The sequence below is a fragment of the Carassius auratus genome, chromosome 31, assembly GCF_003368295.1.
Source record: "Carassius auratus strain Wakin chromosome 31, ASM336829v1, whole genome shotgun sequence".
NCBI classification, from domain to species: domain Eukaryota; kingdom Metazoa; phylum Chordata; class Actinopteri; order Cypriniformes; family Cyprinidae; genus Carassius; species Carassius auratus.
The window spans coordinates 17,705,528-17,731,559 of NC_039273.1; the positions used below are offsets into that span (position 1 = coordinate 17,705,528).

General features: G+C 35.6%; 2 protein-coding genes across 2 annotated transcripts; one reads left to right on the top strand and one right to left on the bottom strand.

The window, feature by feature from the left end:
• Nucleotides 1-1,340: 1,340 nt before the first annotated feature.
• On the top strand, nt 1,341-9,533 carry uqcrc1 (ubiquinol-cytochrome c reductase core protein 1). The gene is made up of 13 exons (XM_026213966.1): nt 1,341-1,472; nt 2,398-2,538; nt 2,784-2,870; nt 3,946-4,075; nt 4,766-4,964; nt 5,079-5,158; nt 5,265-5,380; nt 5,463-5,606; nt 6,678-6,838; nt 6,936-7,021; nt 8,396-8,484; nt 8,598-8,673; nt 9,173-9,533. Exons 1-13 carry the CDS (start codon nt 1,410-1,412, stop codon nt 9,235-9,237), a joined length of 1,437 nt encoding a protein of 478 aa, XP_026069751.1. The 5' UTR covers nt 1,341-1,409; the 3' UTR covers nt 9,238-9,533.
• A 2,603-nt stretch (nt 9,534-12,136) lies between these two features.
• Nucleotides 12,137-20,883, bottom strand: nprl2 (NPR2 like, GATOR1 complex subunit). The gene is made up of 11 exons (XM_026213967.1): nt 20,710-20,883; nt 20,391-20,482; nt 19,040-19,208; nt 18,846-18,954; nt 18,624-18,760; nt 18,007-18,104; nt 14,828-14,864; nt 14,648-14,741; nt 14,412-14,526; nt 14,100-14,242; nt 12,137-14,018 (listed from the first exon to the last, which is right to left on the bottom strand). The coding sequence occupies exons 1-11, from the start codon at nt 20,785-20,787 to the stop codon at nt 13,951-13,953; spliced, it is 1,140 nt and encodes a 379-aa protein (XP_026069752.1). The 5' UTR covers nt 20,788-20,883; the 3' UTR covers nt 12,137-13,950.
• Nucleotides 20,884-26,032: the final 5,149 nt, after the last annotated feature.

The following is a 26,032-nucleotide window of genomic DNA, read 5'->3' on the forward strand; positions in this document are numbered from 1 at the left end:
GGCAGGTTGTAGGACTGGTAATGGTCAAAAAGTTTTTAAAAAGTGTCCTTTCTGAGGATGGAAGTTGAATCAAATATGTTGACAGCCTCTGTCACTTTGTCTTTTCTTGCACCCTTAGCAAATGGTATCAGGTGTCCTGGAACAAAGTTGTTACCACAGCTGGGGAACCTTGTGCAATGGGCAACCAGTATACAGTACTTGGGATATGCTTTGGGATATCATAAATTGCCTAAAATTATTTTTGTTCTTTTGCCTTGCTTACGGAACTGGTCTCTGGTCTGTACACGCAATGAATCTTTACACCTATCTGATTATCAGGGGCGCGATCAAATAGAGTGGCTGCAAAATGAGCATGATGAGAGAGAAAAAAACATTGTCGAATCTATGGTACACTTTTAAGAAGTGCTAACCTGTGAATGTTTATGGGTATATTTCTACTTGATCTAGTCCTTAAATTTAATTTGATCACAGTAACCTAATGTAGTTATAGATTAATTTGGTTGATATTTTGGGGTTAATAAAATGAGATAAATTAGATGTTACCACATGAAAAATGTTACATATTCAATGAAGATAAACACTTAAAGGGACTTTAATCAAATGAAACATTTTCATCATTCTAATGACAGTACATGCTGGTTTTGTCTAATATCTAAAGTCTACAGGACACACCAGTTTTTGTTCTGTGCCGAGTTATAAAGTTGAATTCTCTCATTACAACACATGTAAATAATATTTTGATTGTGCAGTGTAGAGAGATTCATTTGTCACAAACATAGTGAGATCGCCATGAACAAAGAGTGGCAGCTTTTTAGTGATTATAAAGGGAGAGGTTTTTGTGAGCTTATTATAATACATTCAAAATACAGAGCTTTTTTTTTTTTTTTCTCGGCCACACAATATTTATGCAGATTCACTCTCAAAATAGCAGTGATTGACAGTTATAACCATAGCATGGATGCAGAGGCTAGCAATGGGGCAGGCAAACGCCTGGGGCACCGCAATATAAGGGGGCCCCCAATAGCCGACCATTTAAACCAACAGAAATGCTTAAATTAATAGCTATAACATGCAGCAACATGGAGCCCCTTCCTTTGATACACTGGTTATGCTTCTGTGCCACCTCTTCTGCCACCAGTTTGTGTTTCTGCCCACAGCCTATTCCACTCCAAATCAAATATAAAACATTTTATTCGTATATAACATTTTACTGTATATCATTGTTTACATGAGCAAATAATACTGGATAGTTTGTCATGCAACAACTTGTTTTACAGTATATCCTTCACGCCATGCTATCGAGCCATGCTAACAATAGGTGGCGGTACTGAACTTTGTAGGTTGCGAACAGCAGTTTAATAAAAAGAAGAGGAAGAAGACAGTCACCGCTGGTGCACACTGTGGACAAGATGGTTGCCTCTCTGTGGCGGATCACCGGGGCAGTGAATCGAGCTCTTGCTAAATCTGGATACGTACGTATTGCATGGCTTTGAGACTTTTGAAAGGGTTTGAAATTTCAAACATTATATTTAATTACACGGACCAGTAACCAGCCGATCTCTATAATCAAAGTGACTGTCATTGGCCTTGTCTGTGGCGGGGAACTAACGTTAGCTGATAGCTAAACTAAAGGTTAGAGCTCTTTCCCGTGTGTAAGAGCTTTGAGGAGCAAGAGACGAGTTATAAACAGTCATGTAAGCAAGTCAATCGAGAAATGTAAATATTGCACTTGTTTGTTTCTTATTCATTATGTTAAGATTAAGTTAACCTGAAATTTCATCTGACAAGGTCATGGAGATCTGACGTCACCCAGAGATATATAGATTATTTATTCGGTTTATACTACTCAGTGAGTTAACTGTTAAAATGTAGACATTAAGAGTATAACTTCGTACTGTTTGTGACATTTTCCTTTCTTTAATTGGAGTCAAATAACAAACAAGTTAGTACTGTGTCCTCCTCTATGTAACGTCAGCTAACTTACAACAAAACAGCATGAAATCTGGTTTGAATTTTCTATAAATATGTAAGTACAAGAGCGTCCACATTAGAAAAAGGAAACTGGTTATATATAAAACCAGTTTCCCATATAAAATAGGTGACAAGTTCTCAAAAAATGTACACATAGTTCATGTCTGTTTCATATGGATTTAAAAAAAATAATGACTCCAAAAATGTAGTAAAATATAATAAGATATTTTATCACCCCTTAAATATGTGTATGCATATATCAGATGTTATCAATCATTAATTCATAAATGCAGTTTAGTTAAATTTATAAAAATAAGTCATAAATCAGACAATGATGCAGTGATGATTTTTGGCTTGTTTTCTTTCATTAATACAAGAAAATTGCACCATATACTTATTATTATTTTTTTTCTTTCTTTATTTTAGCCTCATTTGCTGTCTCTGAGACGAGGACATGCCTCTGTGTCATATGCTCAGAGCCTGCTAGGAGCTCCAGAAACACGGCTAACTACTCTAAGCAATGGCTTGAGGATTGCCTCTGAAGAGACCAACCAGGCCACATGCACGGTGAATAACTGTTTTGAGGCTGTACAAATACATTTTTTAGTAAATAAAGTAAAAAAAATTCTAAATAAAAATATCGAATAAAGTGAATGTTGTGTATGTGTCATAAAAATATCAGGAATTGAAAAAGCCTGAACGACTACTTAAATTTGTCCATTTTCAAATGTTTAACCAAAAGGAAACTGAAAAATAAAGCAGCCTGTTTGCTGATGTAATTTTTTGTGCTTTTTATCTGTCTGGCGCTGCAGGTTGGCGTTTGGATAGGTTGTGGGAGCAGATATGAGTCTGAGAAGAATAATGGAGCTGGATTTTACCTGGAGCATATGGCATTTAAAGTATGCAATAAACCTTTACTTGGCCTCATTCTCTAAATGAACATTGTTGTTGGGCTGGGTGTAGGTGCTTCACGATCATGTCATGATATGACATGTAGCATTATATTATCTTAGCATCATATCATGGTTCTTACCACCGAAAACTTTTTTTTTTTTTATTATGGAGGACTAAACCTGCAGAAATTGAAAATAAATAAATGATTATATAAATAAATGTAGTAAAAGGAAAATAAATAAATAAATGATGTGATAAAAACAAAAATAGCTTTTATTAAACTTCTAGTTGCCAAACGACCTTCAGAGGATCTGTAAAGATATGTTAGCAAAACTGGTGACCAACTACAGAAAACATCTAACCTCTGCTTGCCAATAAGGGTTTCTGCATCATGTTTTGCTTGAGGATCACTCACTGAAATGCAAATCAATTTGTAACCTTTATATAATGTTTTTTTTTTCCCTTGATTTTTTTGGTTTGCATTCTCGATATGGTAAAATAAACCTACCATAAGAATGACAGACCCTTCATTTCTTTGTAAGTGGGCAAATGTAAAAAATCAGCAGGGTATCAAATAAATATTTTCCCCACTGTATGTCTATAGGAATGTTTAGGCTGTATCAGCATCATAACAATAAGTATGTCACAATAATGTTGCATTATGGTATATAGAGCTGCCTCAAGTGTATATATGAATAGACTTACTTCCTCTGTCAAAATTGAGAGGATGAGGGTCTGTCAATATTCACTTGACCAAATGGAATGTGCTTCAAAATGGCAGCAGGGATTCCCCCTAGAGCAAGTGCTTTGGCAATTTCAGGAGTGTCTATATAAAAGTGGAATGTGCCCAGAGTGTTCACATAGTGGGAATTGTAAGGTCAGGTTGTGATAACATTTGCAATAATTATTGACTTCATATGAGTACATGATGTATAATGCTGAATTTATTTATTGTAGGAAAGAAAACCATGAATATTGTTGATTGGAATCGGTTGTAGTATGAATGCAATTTAAAAACTGTAATGCTGTTTCACTAATTTTAACAATGTTATTTCTATTCCAAATCTTTCTTGGATCAAGGGCACAAAGAAGCACCCACAGTCTGCCCTTGAACAGGCAGTGGAGTCTATGGGAGCTCACCTGAGTGCATACACCTCTCGGGAACATACTGCTTATTACATGAAGACCCTTGCCAAGGACTTGCCTAAAGGTTAGAGAACAAACAAATAAATGATTAAAGTGCCACTATTTTGCCATGTCAAATATTTCCTTTCATGCAGTGTGTGATGTAGCTGTATGCGAATGCAAATTATCTGCAAAGATGTAAAGCCGAAAGTGCACAATAAATAAAATAAAGAATCGAGTCAATACAGCCTATACGAGTCGTTAGTAATTTGAATTGTCAGGGGGTAAACATTTGCATAATTCCCACCTATGTTCTACATTGGCCCTCAAACACATAATTTTTTTTTCATGACGACTGCTTCTCTAATCACTGGGAGTTCAACGAGAGATTCACAAAACACTTTCTCTTGAAAGGTAGCTCATTACCCAGTTTATTAGGAACAGCTGTCCCCAGTGAATAACAACTTGTAAGTATGATAAATATTAGATTTATATATGGTGCAGTTTATATTTTATGTGCATTCAACATATGGATTGTTTTCGACATGCGCTGTACACGGTAGACCAATCACAACTGACTGGGCCATCTGACCAATCAGAGCAGAGCAGAGTTTGGTTTGAACAAATAATTTGAGAATTGCTGGAGAATGCAGTGATATTAAATGCATATGTTGAGAAAATGCCATGTTGGCATAGATAATGTAGTCTTTCTCTGAATAATCTGGAAGTGTTACTCTTTCTTTTAAATGTCATCTCTTTATTGTGTTCCATTTAGCGGTGGAGCTCTTGGCAGAAGTAGTGATGAGCTCATCTTTGAGTGAGGCTGATATAGAGCAGCAGAGGAGTGTGGTGCTGAGAGAGCTGGAAGAGGTGCAAGGTAGCTTGCAGGATGTTTGTCTGGATCTGCTCCATGCTACTGCTTTCCAGGGTACTCCTCTTGGCCATAGTGTTCTTGGGCCCTCTGCCAATGCAAGGTACACACAGCCTCAAAATTATATATTTCTTATGTTACATATGCTTGCATTGTACATCTGCTGACGTTTTGTCCGGAATACGTAAATGCACATTTTTTCTCATGTATTTTCAAGGACTCTAACTCGTAATGATTTAGTGGAGTACATCAATAGCCACTATAAAGCTCCTCGCATGGTCCTGGCAACAGCTGGAGGTACTGCTCTTAAACAGTTCTCAAACTTTTCACACAGTAGTGTTTTATTAGAAAACCCACACAAAGCTGATTTGATCGATTAAACATTCTCTCTGTTCTGCTGCAGGAGTAAACCATGATGAGCTTGTAGGTCTGGCTAAGCAGCATTTCAGTGGCGTTTCTTTTGAATATGAAGGTGATGCTGTACCTGTTCTGTCCCCATGCCGTTTCACTGGGAGTGAGGTAGCTTATAAATTGCATGTGTGCATGAGAGGGTCTCAGTTTCTTGCCGGACGGATTGATTGACTTCCTGTCTTTCTTTCAGATTCGTATGCGTGATGATGCAATGCCCCTTGCACACGTTGCTATTGCTGTAGAGGGAGCTGGAGTTGCAAGCCCTGATATTGTGCCGCTTATGGTTGCCAATTCCATCATTGGTAGCTATGACATCACATTTGGGGGTGGCAAGGTTAGTTTATAACTTTGCTTAAATTTTCATTTCCTAAACATTTGTTTAGCGTGTTCAGGGATTCTCAATGTTTCTTGAAATCTTTGACAGATTAAGATGGCTCCTGGAATATTCATAACGAGGATTTCACCTAAAAGCTGTTATAAAATGCACAATAATCTTTGTGCTTTGTTCCACATCTTGAAAGTAGAAATGAAATAAGCAGGATATTATAATCAAGTACGGGAATTCAGTCTGTTTCAGTGAAATGCAGCACAGAGCAAGCTTAAATGTTGTCATTGTTAATCAGTCTCTTGATTTCTTCACCCACCAATATGATCAGCTCACAGGCATGTGATTTCCCACAATTATGATTCCCGTTTATTCCATTTAAATATTCTACATATATAGTTCATGATGCAGAAGATAGATTTTTAGGAATGTACATTTATATTAAATATAGATGTTACATTTATGTCTGATACTGTCAGCTGATATTGATTTAATGTTGTGGCTGATACTATACTATGTTCTATACTACTATGTCTAAGGCAAAATTTTTATTTTTTCATGCTAAAAGGGGAATTTGGGCATCACACCATTCTAATGTACAGTAATACATACTTTTTTCAAGGGTAACTTTAAATGCAAGGTAAAAATAGGAAAAATTATTACACAACATAAAATATCCAATACTGGCCAATGCAATTCTAATATTGACCAATACTGGTTCGATTTAATTAGGGATGGTACCATAAAAAATAACTGATGTCATACTGATATATTGTGCATTCCCTTGTTGATTAGTGGTTTTCTTTAGGATGTTTTAAAATCAATCTTATTTAGTGTTTTAGACTAGTGAAGTGCATCTGAAGACTATTGCTCATGTCAGTTTTTATGGTAGCCACTGTTGATATTATGATTTTTTTTTTATAATTCTATATATAGATAGTTTACTTTTTTTTTTCTCTGCTGTTCCTAGTATAACGTTCCTGCCATGCATACACAGTTGTAAAATGTATCCGGTAAAATGCACTAGGATCATGAAATAATGGTAATTCTTTTTTTTTTTTTCTTGTATGTTGTATATAGAACTTAAGCAGTCGCCTGGCTCGTCTGGCTGCAGAGCTGAACCTGTGTCACAGTTTCCAGGCTTTCCACTCTTCATACAGTGACACTGGTCTGCTGGGTATTTATTTTGTTGCAGACAGACATAAAATTGAGGACATGATGCATTGGGCTCAGAATGCCTGGTAAGTTCAGCCGTAACATACAGAGAAGATAGGATTGTCATCTGATGCTCTGTAGTTGTATTTAAGGTGATGTGCTCTTAATGTTTCTGTATTTCAGGATGAATTTGTGCACCACAGTGACTGAGAGTGATGTGGCTCGAGCGAAGAATGCTTTGAAGGCTAGCTTAGTGGGACAGCTCAGTGGTAATAAACTCAAACCTACTTACTCTTATAGACAGTCCATACCTCTCTTCGCATCAAAACATAGTCCTAGTCCTAGTAAAGGAGTCATTGATTTTTCAGATTTACACTGGAATTACTGTTAATTATAGTGCTGTGTCCAGTAGCCTTGTCAAGAAGATATAGATCTGTATCAGAAATAAAAAAAAGTGTTATTGGGCCATCCCTAGTAGTTATACAACAAGCACATCAGTGCCATTTAAAATATATATATATATATATATATATATATATATATATATATATATATTGATTGATTGATTGATTGTGATTTTCACAAAAAAAAAAAATTGATGGCCTCTGGTATATTTTGCTTTTGGAATATTTGAATATGCAATACACCAAAATAAAGATTAGAGCCTCTACTTTTAAACCTAAAAAATCTTTTTATTCTTGCTTAATTCTTTTTTTTTTTTTTATCAACACTTGTAATATAAGTAGATTTCATGAAAATGTATAGTTTTGAGCAAAAAGGTGAGAATCACATTTTAATCAAAAACTACATCAGGATAAAATATTCAGTATGATTATAAAGGCATAATTCCAATAAATCGCTTCCATCAACACCTCCAAAGCTTGCACAAACATTCCCACTTCCTGGATCAACATTTTACTCCGTAACATTATACAGTTTTCATTTATATGCTGTCTATTGCTGTTTTCATAAGAGATCACTTATGTTTCGACAATCCTGTTCATGTGTGTTTTTGTTCGGAAGGTTTTGTACTCCTGCAGAACATGTGTAATAGCACCCATGAGTGTATAAGACCCAAAGCCGTAAAAACTTGTCTTTGGTGGGGAAGCGTAGTATCCTAAAAGACGAGATAACTTGTCAGTGGCAGGGAAAGAGTTAAATAATCCTCTTTGAGGATTATAAAAAAAATCTAATCTGCATGGTATTTGGACTTAATTGTGTTCCTCTAATGTGAGTAATAATATTTTCATAAATAATCACTTATTATTACTTGACAGTTTTTAAAACAGAATATTTTTAATTTCCAGCAGATGATCGTGGTTAAAACAAGCCCAAAAACAACAACATCAGCACAACGTGACTGACTTTTGCTAAATAGGCATTTTTTTGGTTACATAACAACCACTGTCTGCAGATAATGGAGAAAAACATATGGTTATTATCACTTAATTTTATCTGATGTTCTGCTGTAGTACATCAGCTTGCAGATATTTTGTGCACCTCTACTTTAAACTATAGTGACAGCAAGACAAGTTTTTGCTGTAATATTGACTTAATACCTCCCAGATTAAACAGACTGCTTCTATACATACACACACACACACACTCTAATTCTATAATATGTTTCTTCTTTCTGTCGTCAGGAACTACACCTGTTTGTGATGACATTGGCAGGCACATACTAAATTATGGCCGCCGCATCCCATTGGCAGAGTGGGATGCCAGAATTGAGGTAAGTTGTCCTTGTTAGCAAACCCACAGTGGCTGAGTGACAGCTGTTTGAGATGACATAGTTTTTATTTTATGTATTTAAGAATACCTATTTGCTTGTTTGTTTCTCACTAGGCTGTGACTCCCAGGATTGTCCGGGATGTCTGCTCTAAATACATCTATGATAAATGCCCAGCTGTGTCTGCAGTTGGTGAGTCGGTTTATTTGTACATTTTAATATGCTTTTTTATTTGTGTGTGTTTATTATTTTTTCTTGAAAAAATATTTATTTTAATTATTTTATATTAGCATGACATATAGTTAAGGAATTTAACTAGTAACCAGTGTAGTGATTTATGATATGACTGATAATGTTGAGAACACACTTTTTCAAGCCAATGGTGCACGTTTCATAAACAAAGACTTTTATAAATTTACATTAGAAACGAAAACAAACAAACAAACAAAAAAACATTAATGGTGTGCATCTTGAGACAAATCAGTAACACTTACATTTTAGATATATCAGTGCTAGTTTCCTTTTAGTTAAATATGCATTTTAGTCTGATACTAGGCTTAAGCCTCATCTGTGTAATTGGGGGAAGTGTCATTCAGTGCTCAAGCTGTAGTGCTCACTTTAATTTTGGATGACTGTGTATGGGCAACAGTTGATTTTATGTAACCTTGCAATCGTTTCTTTCTTTATGCAGGTCCAGTTGAGCAGCTGCCAGATTATAACAGAATGAGAAGTGCTATGTACTGGCTCCGATTTTAAATGTTCCTCAGGCTCTCAGCCCTCACTGATGTGACGTCTATCTTTGCAAGTTTTTCCTCTCATCATTTTCATACCCTTATCTTGTATGAATTTGATGTGTAGAATATTTGGCCACTTGTTATCTTAGCCATCTTTGTCCAAGCTGAGATGGAGAGAGGAGAATTCGGTACATTTACATCTAGAATGTCCGACATGGCACAGAGCTATTTATGAAAATATGTGATGTTCTCTTACTGTCAATTTTGTATATAGCAATAGCTCTCATTCCAACTTCAAATAAAACCCTGTCACATCAAGTTTTTGTTTGATTTGTTTTGGTTGCTTCAGAGAAAATAAACCCATTCAGTCTCCAGTAAACAGGAAGTAAACTGTGGGTTGAGAAGATAATGGAAAGGTATGTTAAAGGTGCAAATTCAAAATATTGGAGGGTTTTTTTTTCACCTGGACCCTCCTCCTCAGACATTACGCACGTGCAGGTTGCCAGATTGACGCCAGTTTCGTTTATTTATATAGCACTTTTAAAACCAACAGAGCTGACCAAAGTGCTGCACAGAGAAGTAGAAATTAAGCATAAAACAAATTCACAATACAAACTGTATACAGCAGTTACTCCAGCCCACAAGCTTCATCGTATAAGTCATTAAATGCAAAATGGTTAACCTAGTTGTCATAAACTGCCAAGCACACTTTATTTTTATTTTACTTTTTTATTTTGTCAATTTGGCATGAATTGTGCAAGTGAATATTAACTATGAAGAGAATGTAGATGATAAACCATTTCTCTGAAATCGCTCAAAGGTTCATCTCATGAATCTTCAGTTGGAAAGTTTATACTGTATAGACGGGACAACACAAGAGTTACAAATTCTGAAAATTGACTTATTTTCATCTTTGTGACAATATTTATTTTTCTATATCACAATGGCATTGTAAAGGGTTTTTATAATTATAATTTTTTTTGGGTCAGACTACTAGTGTAACTGGGAATTCTTTCCAGTCTCTTTCAATCAATATCCCACATAGTAATGTGTAAATTTTTACTTTTGAAATGGATATATGGCATACTGTTCAATACAGTAGTTTACATCCGAACATCCCTCCAGAGCACACGGTTATATTGACAACAGGACTAAGCATTTTGACTGTCTTATCCATAAACTATGACACAAGGACTTGTCATTCTGATGGCACTGACATGTTCATTGACACATACATTTATTTTTGAGAGATGAAATAAGGATTTTGAGCGAGAAACTGGCTTTTGCAGGTAATCCATGGTGTTTTGCTATTTGTACAAGCTGTTTTGAGAAATCCACTTACTGTTTTGAAAATCTCAAGGATGATTAGAGAAATGTACCAAAGCTACTGAGAAAAACTGTAAAAAGGTATGTCTTTACTAAAGATTTAAAAACCTGAAAAGAAATGGCTGATCGCAGGTGAAGAGGCAAGTTATTCCCCAACTAAGGTGCTGCCACTGAGAATGCCCAATCTCCCTTAAGTTTTAAACCTGTTTTAGGAAAAGACAACAATAAAGTGTTTGACTACCTTAATGGCCTGTCTGTCTGATAATGGGGGAGAAGATCAGATAAATAGTCTTGCAAACTACAAGAGAGACTAAAAAAATGTAGTAGCAATAGGTTTTAAAACCTTATTAATAATATTAAATAACACTTTTGGTCTACCAACATTGCTATTTCAGTTTTTTACAGACGCATTTCTCAATTCTTAGGTCACTTTTGCCAAACTCTTCACACAGTTCTCCTAACCAACTTTCAGCTTGCTAAAGCAGTTCATTTCACACTCAAAATGCACTACAACTACCAAAAACTTTATTCAGGTCTCAAATCAACTAATTCTCCCAGGACACTAGCAGAACAAGGTTGACAGCCGACAAACACACTGTCACCCACAAAACAATGACCTAAAAAACACTAACAACATGTAGCATTATACAATGATTTCTTGTGTAAAACAAGGACACATCTCTGTTTATAATTCACTGCAATATATGTTACTGGAAGGAATCAGCCATGATGCCGAATTCATCAATATTTTGTTGTTTTTTTATTTGTATTTTTTTTTTGCACAGAGTAATTCCAAGATACAAGAATTTGTATTCACACCATCCGCTGATACAGATACAATAGTAATGCTAATCTACTAATTGTCCAGTTGTTTTGATAGCATTTAAAATATATTTCATTGAAATATTAATGTAGAAATGTATCAAATCTCTGTCTTACTCAGTTTTGTATAATGTTATTGTTTTGAACATAAGTTTAACAGTTTTGAAAACAGTATGTAAGCATGTGCAAATTGGCCTGTACGTACAAAGAGTTTTGGCAGTTGTTATGTATGAGTGAGAAAATAATTCATGAAATTTGAGAGATGTAGTCATTGAATGCATTTTGTGCCAAAGTAATGATAATTGATTCTCAGTTTAGCCCACATAGACTTCTGTTGTGCTCACTGTATAAAGAGTTTGGCAAAAGTATTGAGAAATGTGTCCTAGCGACTTGTAAACTGTAATCAAGACTGGAAAAATATAGTGATCTAGCAGTCTTAATAAATGTCTGATAAATCCTAAGACAGTCTCTCAAAATTTAATAGGATATAGTTACATTTTCTCTCTGCCTGCCAAAATTTTTTTTGTCTTAAAACTCTAGTTTCACTATTTAGCCCACGCTGATTTCTTATTTTGGGGAATTTCAATTTAGAGGGCGCAATAGCATCCAAGATATTGACACATAAAATTCAAATAAGAAATGAACTCTTTTTAAATATCAGATGATTATTGAAAAGAAATATCAAATTCTGAAGAAAAGGCTTCAGAGAATTGTGCAAATACATCTGGGTTAAAAGGGCGGATGTAATAACCAGGAGGGGATAGCTTCACATGGTGGGATCATTTTTTTTTATTAAACCATATTGGCTTGTGGTCAGAAAAAGAAACATTTTCAATCTGAACATTTGAAATGGGAATCCATAAGACAATATAAGGTCAAGTGTGTGGCCTTTTTCATGTGTATACACAAACAGGAACGAGCGCACTTGATGATGGATGAAATGAAATATGCTGTGTTTTCTGCCAATTGGCAACCCAGGGTGCTGAAATACAATTGGTTAAACTGGCAGTGGCAGGGTTTGGCAAACCAAAACAAAGATGGACATTCCGGCATGGAAAGCACATTTTCAAAGGGGAATAACTGACTGTAGCATTGTTTTTCAGATAAACAAGTATGTTTACTTAGCATGTTTCTTAAATATATGCAAACATTTTATGGTATTTTCATTATTTTAAAGGAATAGGTAAACAATAAAGGATGACAAGTTAAAATGACAGCTGTGTTGAGACATTTCCTCTTCCAATTAAGGATGCTTAATGCATTATCAAAATAAGCAGTTTGTTCATTTTAATATTCATGTTGGTAAGTGTTCTATCAATCTAGTGACTTTGTTAAAGGCACAATATGTAATTCTTATTAAATATCCAAAAACCACTATAACATTATTTTGCTGTTTTGTTTACTTTCATTATCCCAAATGTTTTGAAAAATGTTTAAATCCAGAGAAATAATCAACTTTACCTAGTGACACGGACTGCATCCATAGTGTCGCTTGCCAATGACTTCATAGCCCTTGATTTCCGGTTTTGTTTTGTAGGAAACAAGTTACATTTTGTAATATTGTTTGTTCAATGCCTATTTTGTATGTACATTTGATTATTTGCTAGTTAAAATAAGTTATGTAGAAAACAAAAATATGCACTTTAATATGCTTTTTATTAGACAGATGACGACAACACCAGAGTAGCATTACAACAGAACTTTCAAATGCATCCCCTATGTAGTATTTTACTGTCTATGGATTAAACAGTGGAAGGAACAGAAGCAGTCGACTGTGGCATAATAAAAGCTCCAGTTCTTTTGAGCCGTGTGTCACGCTCGTTTCGCTTAGACGGTTTCGGCCTCACCCTGCTTCAATTCTAATACGTTAATTAATGATTAGCTCATCCATGAACATGATTTCTGCCTGAGTGCCATCAGATTGCATCGGATGTGGAGATGAAGACCATGACTCCCATGATTCCAGACTCTTTGTTTATTCTGAATACGCACCCTCTAGCGGAGAAAAATAACACATTGTGCCTTTAAAAAGTTAAGGTTTTTGTTAAAAATGACTGACTGTTAAATAATAATAATAAAATCTTAAGACTATTACGCAAACTCTGCCATGTCCATACATAATGTCTTTGGTTAACCAGGATATTTGATGCAACTGATGTGACAGAAATGGACCTAATTGGAATAATGTAATCAAACATTTGTGCAACTGCAGTTTACACATGATCAGAAAAGCAAAAACTTTTGACAGTTTATAGTTTATTTTTGTTCTAAACCTAATTTAACAATGAATGCACCAGGTATCTTAAAAGTCATGTATTTTAGATCAACAGGGCTATCTTGTTTGTTTTCCAGTTTTTTTCTCTGATTAAGAAAACTGTGGTAAAACATACAATTGATTTAGACCCCACTACACCCATTATTTCATTGCATCTTAAATCATTGCTATATATATACGTATTATGACCTATAATGGTTTCAAATATACACAAAGGCAATTAATTTACAATAAATAAAGGTACTGGACAAAAAGCCAGAGATGAGTTCTTTCACTGAAATAGTCTGTAGTTATAATTCTGTCACAGCAACATTATTTCCAGCAAACAACAATGTTAGGGTCATTCTCCAAACGCTCATCCAACTCCTTGTAACTCATTCCTGAAAACACAGGCAAGGAATAATGTCACTTTGTTTAAAATAATTAAAATCAAGGAATGTTCTTGTGAAAAATTTACATACCAGTTTTGCAACAGATTTCATCATAACTATGGCAGCCAGTATAGAGTCTAGGTGGACGACTTCTCTCATCTCTGACAACCTTGACTGGATACTTCTGCAGGCGCCGAATCAGACCTTTCATCAAGCCAAACTGAATCAATTTCCTAAAGCAACACAAAAGATTAAAGTAAAATAATTATCTTAGAATATTCATCTTATTACAGATCACACTAGTACTTAACCAATAGCCAAATAAGCAACAACTGACATTGAAATTGCATGTCAATTGTGGGGATTAAAGTGTGAACAACAATCAAATTCAAATGACCTTACCTTTCATCCACCCTCTGTAGCTGATGAGAATAGCGGGAACAGAGGTCTCGTACAGTCGTACCTGGGGTCAGACCACAATACAACTGGAATACGTCCCTGAGATTTGTCCTTTGGCCTGGTAAAATACACAGTAACATGTTGTCTGTATATACTCACACTCATATACATACATACATACATACATACATGTTGCGGAAAAAAAAAACATGCATTTGGAATTGGCTGAACTTGCTTACCTAGCTTACTGACATAATGTATACACTCTTCCTGAAGGCACTTCTTATCTATCAAGTTTTGTACTTTAGGTGTTGTGCAGTAAACATTTGAGTACTGTAGAATATGAAAACCAAAAGCAATTTAAGAAAAAGTACAATAAAATTCTGAAGAAACAACAACAATAACAGCAGAAAACTTACCTGGAATATGGATACCAGAGTTACCACTTCATAATACCTGTGAAACGTAATACAATTATTGAGTCCATGACACTTTTCTGCTATTACAAGTATGAAATGTGTACTACTGAACATTTCATTGTTTAAAGTTTAATAAGGTGCTAGATTTTGATAAATTTATCATAGTATCTATACATTTTTCCACAATCAAGAGATTGAGATCTTATGCCAGAAGCAGGAGCTATATCAAAATTACAATAACATTGTGGGTTACATACAGCTTGAGTGGTCAATGCCACTGATTAGAATTTATGAAATGTTGTAGTGTATACAGCCTGTAATGTAATCTTTATCATGTTTTCCATTAAACATTCGTTTTGGAGTTCACAACAAACAGTTGATGTTCTGTAAGAGAAACTGCAGACAATTTTGCCACGAGTAGAATAAAGTTTATGGCACTGTGTAATATCTGGAAACAGTAGCTGGGTCTCATTCATTAACATAAAACATGATGGTTGCTTTTCTGTAATGAGACAGCCTTGATAAGTTATGTGGCCGACAAATGCTACATCTAGAAGGTGCAGCCTTCAAAATATGTAAGTAACCATGGCAATGAACACCATTAAGAACAGAGCCACCTTCATGGTACCTAAAACCCAGGCACAAACTAAACTGAAACTTACCCGGCTAGCCAACTAAACAGGCTTCATGGTATAGGCCTCATATGTGAACATGTGAATTCAGATTGTGAACAGTTCATCCATGCATATTTATCAAAGAGTTTATTTCATTAAATCCATTCAAAAAGTGAAACTTGTATATTATTATATTAATTCATTGTACACAGGCTGATATTTCAAATGTTTGTTTCTTTTAATTTTGATGATTATAACTGACAACTAAGGAAAATCCCAAATTCAGTATCTTAGAAAATTTGAATATTGTGAAAAGGTTCAATATTGAAGACACCTGGTGCCACACTCTAATCAGCTAATAAACTTAAAACACCTGCAAAGGTCTTTATATGGTCTCTAAGTCTAGTTCTGTAGACTACACAATCATGGGGAAGACTGCTGACTTGACAGTTGTCCAAAAAATACCATTGAGACCTTGCACAAGGAGGGCAAGACACAAAAGGTCATTGCAAAAGAGGCTGACTGTTCACAGAGCTCTGTGTTGAAGAACATTAATAGAAAGGCAAAGGGAAGGAAAGGTATGGTCGGGGAAAAAAAGTGTATAAGCAATAGGAATAACCGCACCCTCGAGAGGATTGTGAAATAAAACCCATTCAAAAAGATGGGGGAGATTCACAAAGAGTGGACTAAAGCTGGAGTCAGTGCTTCAAGAACCACTATGCACAGATGCAAGACATGGGTTTCAGCTGTCACATTCCTTGTGTCAATGATTCCTACATGCTCATACTTTTCATGTTCATACTTTTCAGTTGGCCAAGATTTCTAAAAATCCTTTCTTTGTATTGGTCTTAAGTAATATTCAAATTTTCTGACATACTGAATTTGGGATTTTCTTTGGTTTTCAGTTATAACCATCAAAATGAAAAGAAATAAACATTTGAAATATAGCAGTCCATGTGTAATGAATGAATATAATATATAAGTTTCACTTTTTGAAACTTGTTTATTATATTAATGAAATAAATACACTTTTTGATGATATTTTATGATATTCTATATTTAAATGACCTTGTAATGTATAATCAAAATGTTCCAACTTCCAGTGAAAACTACAGACTGGCAAAGATTGCAGGATTTCTCCAACTATTAAGTACACTAAAAACTCAGCATGTTCATCTGCTTCTCCTTTAGAGTGCAAAGCCCACATCTCAAAATCCAACAAAAAACAATTATAATAAACAATATAAGATCTGTCACCATTTCCATTTCAGTGTGGCTTTAAATGGGGGGGTGAAATGCTCGTTTTCACTCAATATCCTGTTAATCTTGAGTACCTATAGAGTAGTACTGCATCCTTCATAACTCCAAAAAGTCTTTAGTTTTATTATATTCATAAGAGAAAGATAGTCTGTACCGATTTTTCCCGGAAAAACACGACCGGCTGGAGGTGTGACGTGTGGGCGGAGCTAAAGAATCACAAGCACCAGTAGGCTTTTACGTTGAGAGCGTTTGGAAGCTGTGACACCGTGAGGACAAAACCAACCAAAACAAACCATGGCTAACAGTCAGATTCAGCGTATATTTATGATCCAGAATCAGATCCAGAGGCTGAAATTTAACAAGAGCAGCATCAGCAACAACGTCTCTATGTGGTATGTACTGAAACTGTATATATTTGCTTAGCGGTTTTGGAAAATGACTAAGTTCCACTTTGTCGTCTTTTTTTTTTTTTTTAAGCTGTACATGTGGAAAGTGCAGATTGATGACAACATCGCATGTTGTTTACTTGATGTCCTTACACGCCAATAGCTAAGTTAATAACAGAGATATTTGAAGCAGTTTTACTCACCGCATTCGTGACCCTTTTTCGTTGGGACTGCATTATCCTTAAGAAATAAACGATGTGCAAATCCGGCGTCAAACTGGACCTTGTTTGTAAAACAAGCATCTTCGAAATGCAGGGAACAAACACAAACACTTCCACAACTCCGTTGATGCTCTGTAAAAATAAACTCCATCCACTGGTCCCTTAATGCTGTTTCTCTTTTGGTAATCTGTGCAGGGTTGTCTTGCCCTGGCAACCAAAAACACACTCCTTTTGTGACATTTCGCGACGCTCTCGCTCTGATCAGTGAAGTCTGTTGTGCTCTCAGTGCTGTGCTATAAGGGAGCGGGCGCTCTTCCGGCAGACGTGCCCTCAGGACCCATATAAGGAAATTCCGCTCCATCTAACGTCACACAGAGCCATACTCGAAAAAAAACTTTCCGAAACTTGTGACAAACCGGAAGGAGTATTTTTGGAACAGAAATACTCCTTCAAACGTACAACTTAATTTTTTAAACTTTGTCCATGTTTAGCATGGGAATCCAACTCTTTAACAGTGTAAAAAACTCAGTATGCATGAAATAGCATTTTACCCCCCCTAGACTTTTTGTTTACTTATGTAGTATTATACATTTTTCAGAAAAAAAGATAGTGGGCTAAGCTGTATTTAACACATAATCTTTCTTTTATTAAATTATTGAGATTAATGAAGCAGTTCAAAAGAGAAACAACATACTCACAATAAATTCTGAACAGCAATCCGCACCAAATTGAGCTCAACATCGGCCTCTGCTGAGATTTTCTGAATGTGTCGATACCCATCTACAAAGGGTAAGATCTGCAGAGAATGTCATTAAAATAATTATGTAAAATAATATAAATACAAAATTACTGGTAACAATTAATGTTTTAAGGCAGTATGTCAAATAAAATCACATTGTACCCATTTCAACTACAAGCATAAGTGGCATATCAATGCAAAATCAGCAAAACAATGGTTAACAGAAGATGGTAATGGAAGCTTTTAAACTTAATTGTTACAAAATCTTATTTACATAAGGACAACATTTGCTTCTAAATTCTTTACAATTACAGTGTTATAAACTGTTCAGCTCATCGCATTTCAGTCACACTGTGGTAAAACGTGATGTGTTGTGTCAACGTGTGCAACTTACTCCTAGTTGAACAAAATGACTATCTCAAACAATAGGTACATTTTATCATTGTTTTTTTTCCCTCTGTTTTTTGGACTCACTAACTGCAGGGGTTTATTATTTTTTAAATGTGATAATACAAAAGACAAATAAAAGCAATTTAAGACAGTCAAAGTTAAAAGTGGGAAACATTTTTTGTAGACCTGCTGTGTGGTGAGATCCCATTGTGATTTTGTAAAGTGGTCTTTATTCTTGGTAAATACAGGTACATCATACTCCTGAACCACCAGAGGATCTTTCCTTTGTTCAATTAGCTTCAAGTGGATGGTATTAGAGTCATCTGTCATAAAAGAGCAGGAAAAGGTGATTAAAACAATAACATCCACTGATGGGGGAAACAGAGAGATAGAAAATCCATATATAACCAATAGGCAGGGTGCAGGCTCCCGTGACATTAAGTTCCTCCAGAAGTGTGGACAGGATTGGCAAGAGCTTCTGTTTACTCTCTTCATTTGAAATGAATCCACTCTCAAGCTAATCAAATACATTTAATGAAACAGTTAATAAGTGCCAATTTTTAAGATACCATAACATAAATACATATCAAATCAATTTTTACCTCTAGAGTCGTGAGGTAGCCAGACAGTTTTTTGACAATAGGTTCTAAAGCACATGTTTTTGTTCTGGCATCACATACTAAACCCAAATTGAAGAGCAAGGCATTCCGGCTGTACTTCTTATGCTCAATGCACACTGGACAACCTATTAGTTTCTTCTCCATGGCAGTCCTTAATCAGTTACACAGATAAAGCACAACAGTGTCATTATGAATAACTCTAAAGGTATATTTACAACATATTATACAAATCACTGATACAAACCAAGAAGTTATAAAGGAAAAAAAACAAATCTACAATGGGTGCAGCTAAAGCCATTTAATCACCTAAGTTTAAAAAAGACTGAAATCTATGTAACTGGGATGATAATGGGATGATATTAGACTCAACATGATTAATAGATGCTCACACAATTACCATGTACTGCATACATTTTATGCACGTTTCTTATTAACCACAAACAAATTTAAATTTTAGTCTGTGGAATTCGGGATTACATGATTGTGCAGCGATTTGAACAAACACAGACATATTTGCGAATAAAAAAAAATGTTCTGTTCTGCATTAATATACATTTCTCAGGCAAAAAGGAATCCGTGCATTTGTTGACCAGGTGACACGTGTGCATTTATTGACATCTTGAGTCAATCTTGTTCGGTTCATTAGAATTTTAAGACTTCATTTTCGCAGTATTTCATTACCGTACACACACAACTATCAGCGAACAAAGCACAGCAGTTCATTAACATGTACACGATTTGCAAACTTCGAAATGTGCATCACTACAAATGAAATCCTGAAAACAACTGTTTTTCAACTGGTGTCTGCAGAGTTAAGAATTACATTAATGTGCAGCATTTTGTTCAAAAAGTGACGTGTGAATACAAATGTTATAGTTTGTATTAAAGTATCACAATTTGTGAATGTAGCATTTAAATTGTGCATTTGTGGGTCAGGCTACGTGCACGCATTCATTCACATCTCTTCTGAGTACATTCTATTTGATTCATTTAAATTTTGAGACTTAAACAAGATGTCAATAAATGCACGCGTGTCACCTGATCCATTGCATGAGCAATTTATGATATATTAATGCAGAACAGAACATTTTTATTCGCAAACATGCCTGTATTTGTTCAAATCGCTGCACAATCATTTAATCCTGAATTCCACAGACTCAAATTGAAAAGCATTTGTTTATTGTTTGTAAAATACATGCATACAGTTTATGCAGTACAAGGAAGCATTTTTAAACGCACATTTATAAGCTTATAATTTGTATGACTACTACAGGACATTGCAAATACAAATACAACAATGCAGCAATAAGATGAGTTTAAACTCAGTACGTACACCGTTATGAGCTTGTTCTGCAGTTCAGGTTTGGTGATGATGTACACCTGCACAGTATCAAAAAGTTCCCTCGAAATATATTCTTCAGGAACCTTCGATCAAACAAAAAAATCATGACGAATATAACTGCATGCATGTAAATATATGTAGGTATATAACCATATAATGCATGCATTCTTAACGGAGTTTTCTTACCAATTACCAATTCATATCTATGGTCAAACATACTGCATTTATTCTATTTTGCATCCAAATATACGTTATATAACTTAAAGTTGTCTATATATGATAATATAAGCCTATGCTTCTTTAACGTTACCTGATATGTGATCTTTGGTCCTAAAGTTGGATGAAATTCACTAAAAAATATACAATCTATTCGTCTGTATGACCCCATATTCAGAACAGAGCTCTTGTTGATCTAAATGATTCTTCTTCTTTTTCTTCTTCTTCTTCTTCACTGGGAGCGTCTTCTTCTTCTCCTCCTCATTTTTTAACAGCTGTTGGTATCCAGCTCATTTGCGCATTGCCGCCACCTTCTGCTCAGGAGTGTGGATCATACTTACACAGTATCAACCATATCCTGTAGAAGAGCCCAGTTCTGTGACCTTTTCTTTTCCAGTTCCAGGGCTGCTTTTAATGTGATATCCATTACCCCTAATTTGTTTATTTATATCTATTTAATATTTTCTGCTATGCTAAATTGCATGTTCCATTGACTTCTCTTTCTGACAGTCCTCCCACAAGCAAGCCTGTCTAATGTTTCCTCACCATTACTAATATCAATACTACTTCCTCTTCTGTTTCCATTTGATACCATCACACATACCTTTCTTTTCACACGTAGTTGACCCCCCCCCCCAGATTATGCATTTTTATCTCTGCTTTACTAAATCTTATTTGCATTTTTACATGTGCTTTCTTTAATGTGTATTTGTTTTTTTTTTTTTTTTGTTTTTTTGCCACCTCATCTGCACACTCATTTCCCTTTACTCCTACATGCACTAGGACCTGCAAGAATTCAACCTGGCCTCCCTGGTTTATTATTCTTGTAAATAATTGACTTCCAATAATATGTCTGATGATGAGATGGAACATAGCATATCACAATTTTGTCTTTTTTTTTTTTTTTATTAATCGTAAAGCAACCAAGATGCAAGAAACAAGATAATTTATATAACTCAGAGATATGGTATGTCTCTATGTAAAGTATACAAATATTCCAAGCTACAACACAAAAACATAAATGCATTAACACCAGATATGAGGTCAAAGCAAACAGAAACAGCAAAAACTTTTGCACATACATGCCTTAAGGAGGATACTTTAAATAGTTTGAGAGGGTTTTCTTTCTGTCCATTTGTCCCCTTTCGTCCCCTTGGAATTATAAGGTTCTATCTGCGTTCTGAGTAGTTTTGAGATATTGAGCTTTAAAGTTTTTGTGTTCCATAGACTTCTGTAGATTGAACCTTTTTGTTTTTTCAATAAAAAATCCCAAAATGTACACAACTTAAAATAAAACATCACATACTGTAAATAAATTGTCACAGAATAAGAATATGTGAATAACTCAATTTTGACAAAAATGTCAGATAGAACCTTATAATTCTAAGGGGACGCTTTGTCTCTGCCTATGTCGAGATTTTGGAGAAGGAAGTTTCTTGTAGACACAGACCTGGCAAGGTAGGGTTTTGTTTCATGGAGGTGGAAGTGTTTTATATTTAGTCTTTTAGTGTGTGTATATATATGAATAAATGTTATAATGTTCTATATAATGTAAACATTATTTTGTTTATGATGAGCTGCCTGCATGGGGGAATGCTGATTTGTTTCCACTGTTTTGCAATGATTTGTTTGTGATTTAAGCTTTCATTTAGGGGGATTATGCAGTTGGGGGTGAATTAACCACTAGAGTGCATTGCAGCGCTTGGAGTTTCACTTTTAATTGTTGTCCTAGTAAGGGTGTATAAGACATGTTTGTTAGTTAAATATTATTTTTAAAATATTTCTATTTTGTTGGATTAAATTGTCAATAAAGTGAAATTTTCTATAAAGACTGGATGGTGTGATGTACCCTCTGTCCTCCATATGGCTGATTAAATGTTTTTTAAACTAACTAGGTTTAATCAAACATTGCATAAATTGAATTAATAAAAAAAAAAAAAATCATTTAAAAAATAAATAATAAATCTGCTGCAAAGCAGGTTCCAATGAATAGCTGAAATTAAAAGTATTTTATCATCTACTCAAGTTATTGTAAACTTCTTTATTTCTGCTGTTGGACATAAAAGCCATTTTGACAACTTCTGGTGGCATCGTTAACCAGCACACAAACCACGCAAAACTACAAGACCCTCTTTTCACAATACAGCATGTTCAGAGTATCTTGTTATTTTTACAAAATGCCAAGTGTGCTGATATTAGTGGGAAGTTCTGCATTTATTCAGTGACCGCATGTGTAAACTTAAGTAAAGATACAATTAATTCAAAGTATGATAATTTCTATGATTTTCATAGGCTTACAGTGCTTTTGGGAAATGCAGCCCAGTTTAACTTGACAAATTGCACACACCAGTAAAAGTATGGATGGTCAAGACTGTGTTTAACAGCACGAAAGCATACACATAAATACACAACAAATTTGCAAACAGACAATATAAATGCACTTTCCAGTGCAAATTGTATACATATGTGAATGTGAATGTGAATGTCACATTTATTTATATAGCACATTTCCAAGGCCAGGGCCTACCAAAGTACTTCACAGTAAAAAAAAAAAAAAAAACTATGAAAACTATAAAAACTATTTTAGTTTTTTTTAAACTAAACTAAAAAAAATTATTCGCCAATTTCATGTCTGCCGAACGTGCACTTCTCATTGTTTTTGTCCATTGGCGACTCTTACAGGCAATGAAGTGAATCTGCAAACATTACACAACAAATTGTTCTACAAGTCTATCGCACCACCACCTGTGGCAAGCATTGCTATTAATTTGCAATTAATAAAAGAATTGACATATATTGTAAAACGAGCCTTATGGGAATATTCTATTAATTATGCAATTAAGTAAGAACATATAAAGCATATGGAAATTGATACAACCCTTAGTCTATGGCAATGGCAGCTTTGGCCTTATTAGAGGACATTGCTAATGGCAGAATCTGAAGAGAACGAGTTTTTAGGTACCACAATGATTTTCTGGCCCATGATGATGACTGGCTATTGGAGCTCTCTGCTGAGTTGGGTCCAAATCTAGAGAGAGAGACAGCAAGGAGCCACGCAATACCTGTTCCCTTGCAAGTGCTGACAACACTTGGTTTCCTGGCAACTGGTTCTTTCCAAAGGGAACTGGCAGACCATTTTTTCAGAATGAAAAAAGTCATCTTAGAGCTGCCCAATGCCAGCGGTATGGGACAGGATCATCCGCATGTCTACCAGGTATATAAGGTCCCCATATGATGCAGCTGAGCAGCCAAACATTAAAAGGCAATTTGCAGTGATAGCCGTTTTTTTCCAAATGTAATCGGAGCAATCAATTGCACACACATTGCTATAAAGGCGCCATCTAAAGAAGAATTTGCATCTGTGAATGAAAAACCTTTTTATTCAATAAATGTGCAGATAATATGTGATGCACAAATGTGCCAAACAAATATTGTGGCAAGGTGGCCTGGGTCAACCCATGATGCATACATATTTACAAACAGCATGGTTGGGATGAAGCTCCAAGCTGGCAGGGTGCGTGATGGGTGGCTTCTTGGTGATGCATTTAAAGTTATGATTTTATCTAGTTGTATTTTTTATTTATTTGCATTTAATTATTGAATAACCCTTCAGCAGACTGTGGTTATCCATTAAAGACGTGGCTTTTAACCCCCTCACCAACCAACTCAGTCAGTTTTAGAGCGGGCGATTGGGCAGCTGAAATGTCGGTGGCACTGCCTTGACAGGACTGGGGGGGATGCTGTTATACCGCCCTGACAAGATGTGCTGCATAGTGCTGGCCTGTGGTGTGCTGCACAATGTCGCGCACAGGCATGGCATACCACTTGGTGAGGTGGCAGCACCGGCATAGGACCAAAAAAATTGCACGCTCCACTTCTTCAGTTCTCATATACAGCGTGCGATCAGTTCTCAGCGCTCAAATACACACACAGCAGTCCAAATGTCTTTAGTGTAGAATATCTCACGTAAATACAGCTATGGATTAAGTGAAGGTGAACAGGTGGGTGAAAAATTGAACGCCTGTCACTATAGGGCATCACAGTCTCACCCACAGCCCGAGAGAGCTTTGGTGCCGGAAGTAAATTTCCCATTCATTTCTCCCATTGACTTTCGGAAAAAACGATAACGTCAGAAATAGTGCAGTGCTTTGTACCTGACTGCAATCAACGCTCAGTCGTCAACACATGTTGTTGCCATTACACAAATGTTCATTAAATGCACAAAAAGGTATGCCTAGGCTAAATATTTTTTTGACAGTGTCATTATAAAATGCTTGATATGACTCATACCATATGAAGGCTATATTAGCCTAGCTAAAGTGGACAATAATTCTAACAAACGTTACCAACCTCCCTGCAAAACTCACCAAAACTTCCCTTACGAAAATTAACCATGGTTTTACTACAAATAAAACCAAAAAACCATGGTTACTGTAGTTAAACCATGGTAACCACAAATTAACCATGGTTTTGCTATATTAACCATAGTTTAACCATGGTATTTGTAGTAAATCTGTGGTTTTACAAATGGCAGTCAATACGCCAAAAAACCATGGGTTACTACAATTTTACTATAATAAAACCATGGTTATTTTTCGTAAGGGTTTGTAGGTCTTGTCCCTCATGCTGGCCCTTACAAAACCCACAACCTGACCCTCGTACATGCTACACTCAACTACATGACCCTATCTGAAGTGGTTTTCACCCCTTTGAACACTTTTGTTTTCCTCCTTGAAAAAAGCCATCATGGCAGCCAAGGAGATCATGATTGAACTGATAAGTCTACCATGCAAAAACGCAACACAGGTTTTTATTTTGTTTTTTATTTTTTATTAATGATCTTCAGTCTTCACGAACCTTCGTGGGGTTTAACCACACGAGTTCCACCAATCAGATGCATCACTGTGGGATTGTTCAGGATTGTGGGTAATGAAGTATTTATCTAAGAATTCGCAAATAAAAGGCATTTATCTCAAAACAAGGTTAGTGCCCATGATCCTTTTGCGTTTATATAAGCATATACTATCACTTAGTACAGCAGTAGCTCGTTTTAAGTCTACATTTTTATGGCTTATACCCCAACTGTAAATGTAGAAATTGTATTGAATTTTTACTTCCGGCACCGGCTGTGGGCGGGACTGTGATGCTCTATTACAGTGGTTCCAAACCTGTCCTGTCGTACCCCCAACACTGCACATTTTCTTTGTCTCCCTAATTAAACACATCTGGGGTGGGAGACACCAATGATCTTCTCAGCTGCTCTCACTATGCATTGAAAAATTCTTCCGGCAGGATGTGTTATCATTGGTGTCTCTCTCCCCTCCCTCCAGGACATTTACAGAACCCATCTCACCCGCAAAGCCCTCTGCATTGCTTTGCGGGTGAGATGGGTTCTGTAAATGTCCTGGAGGGAGGGG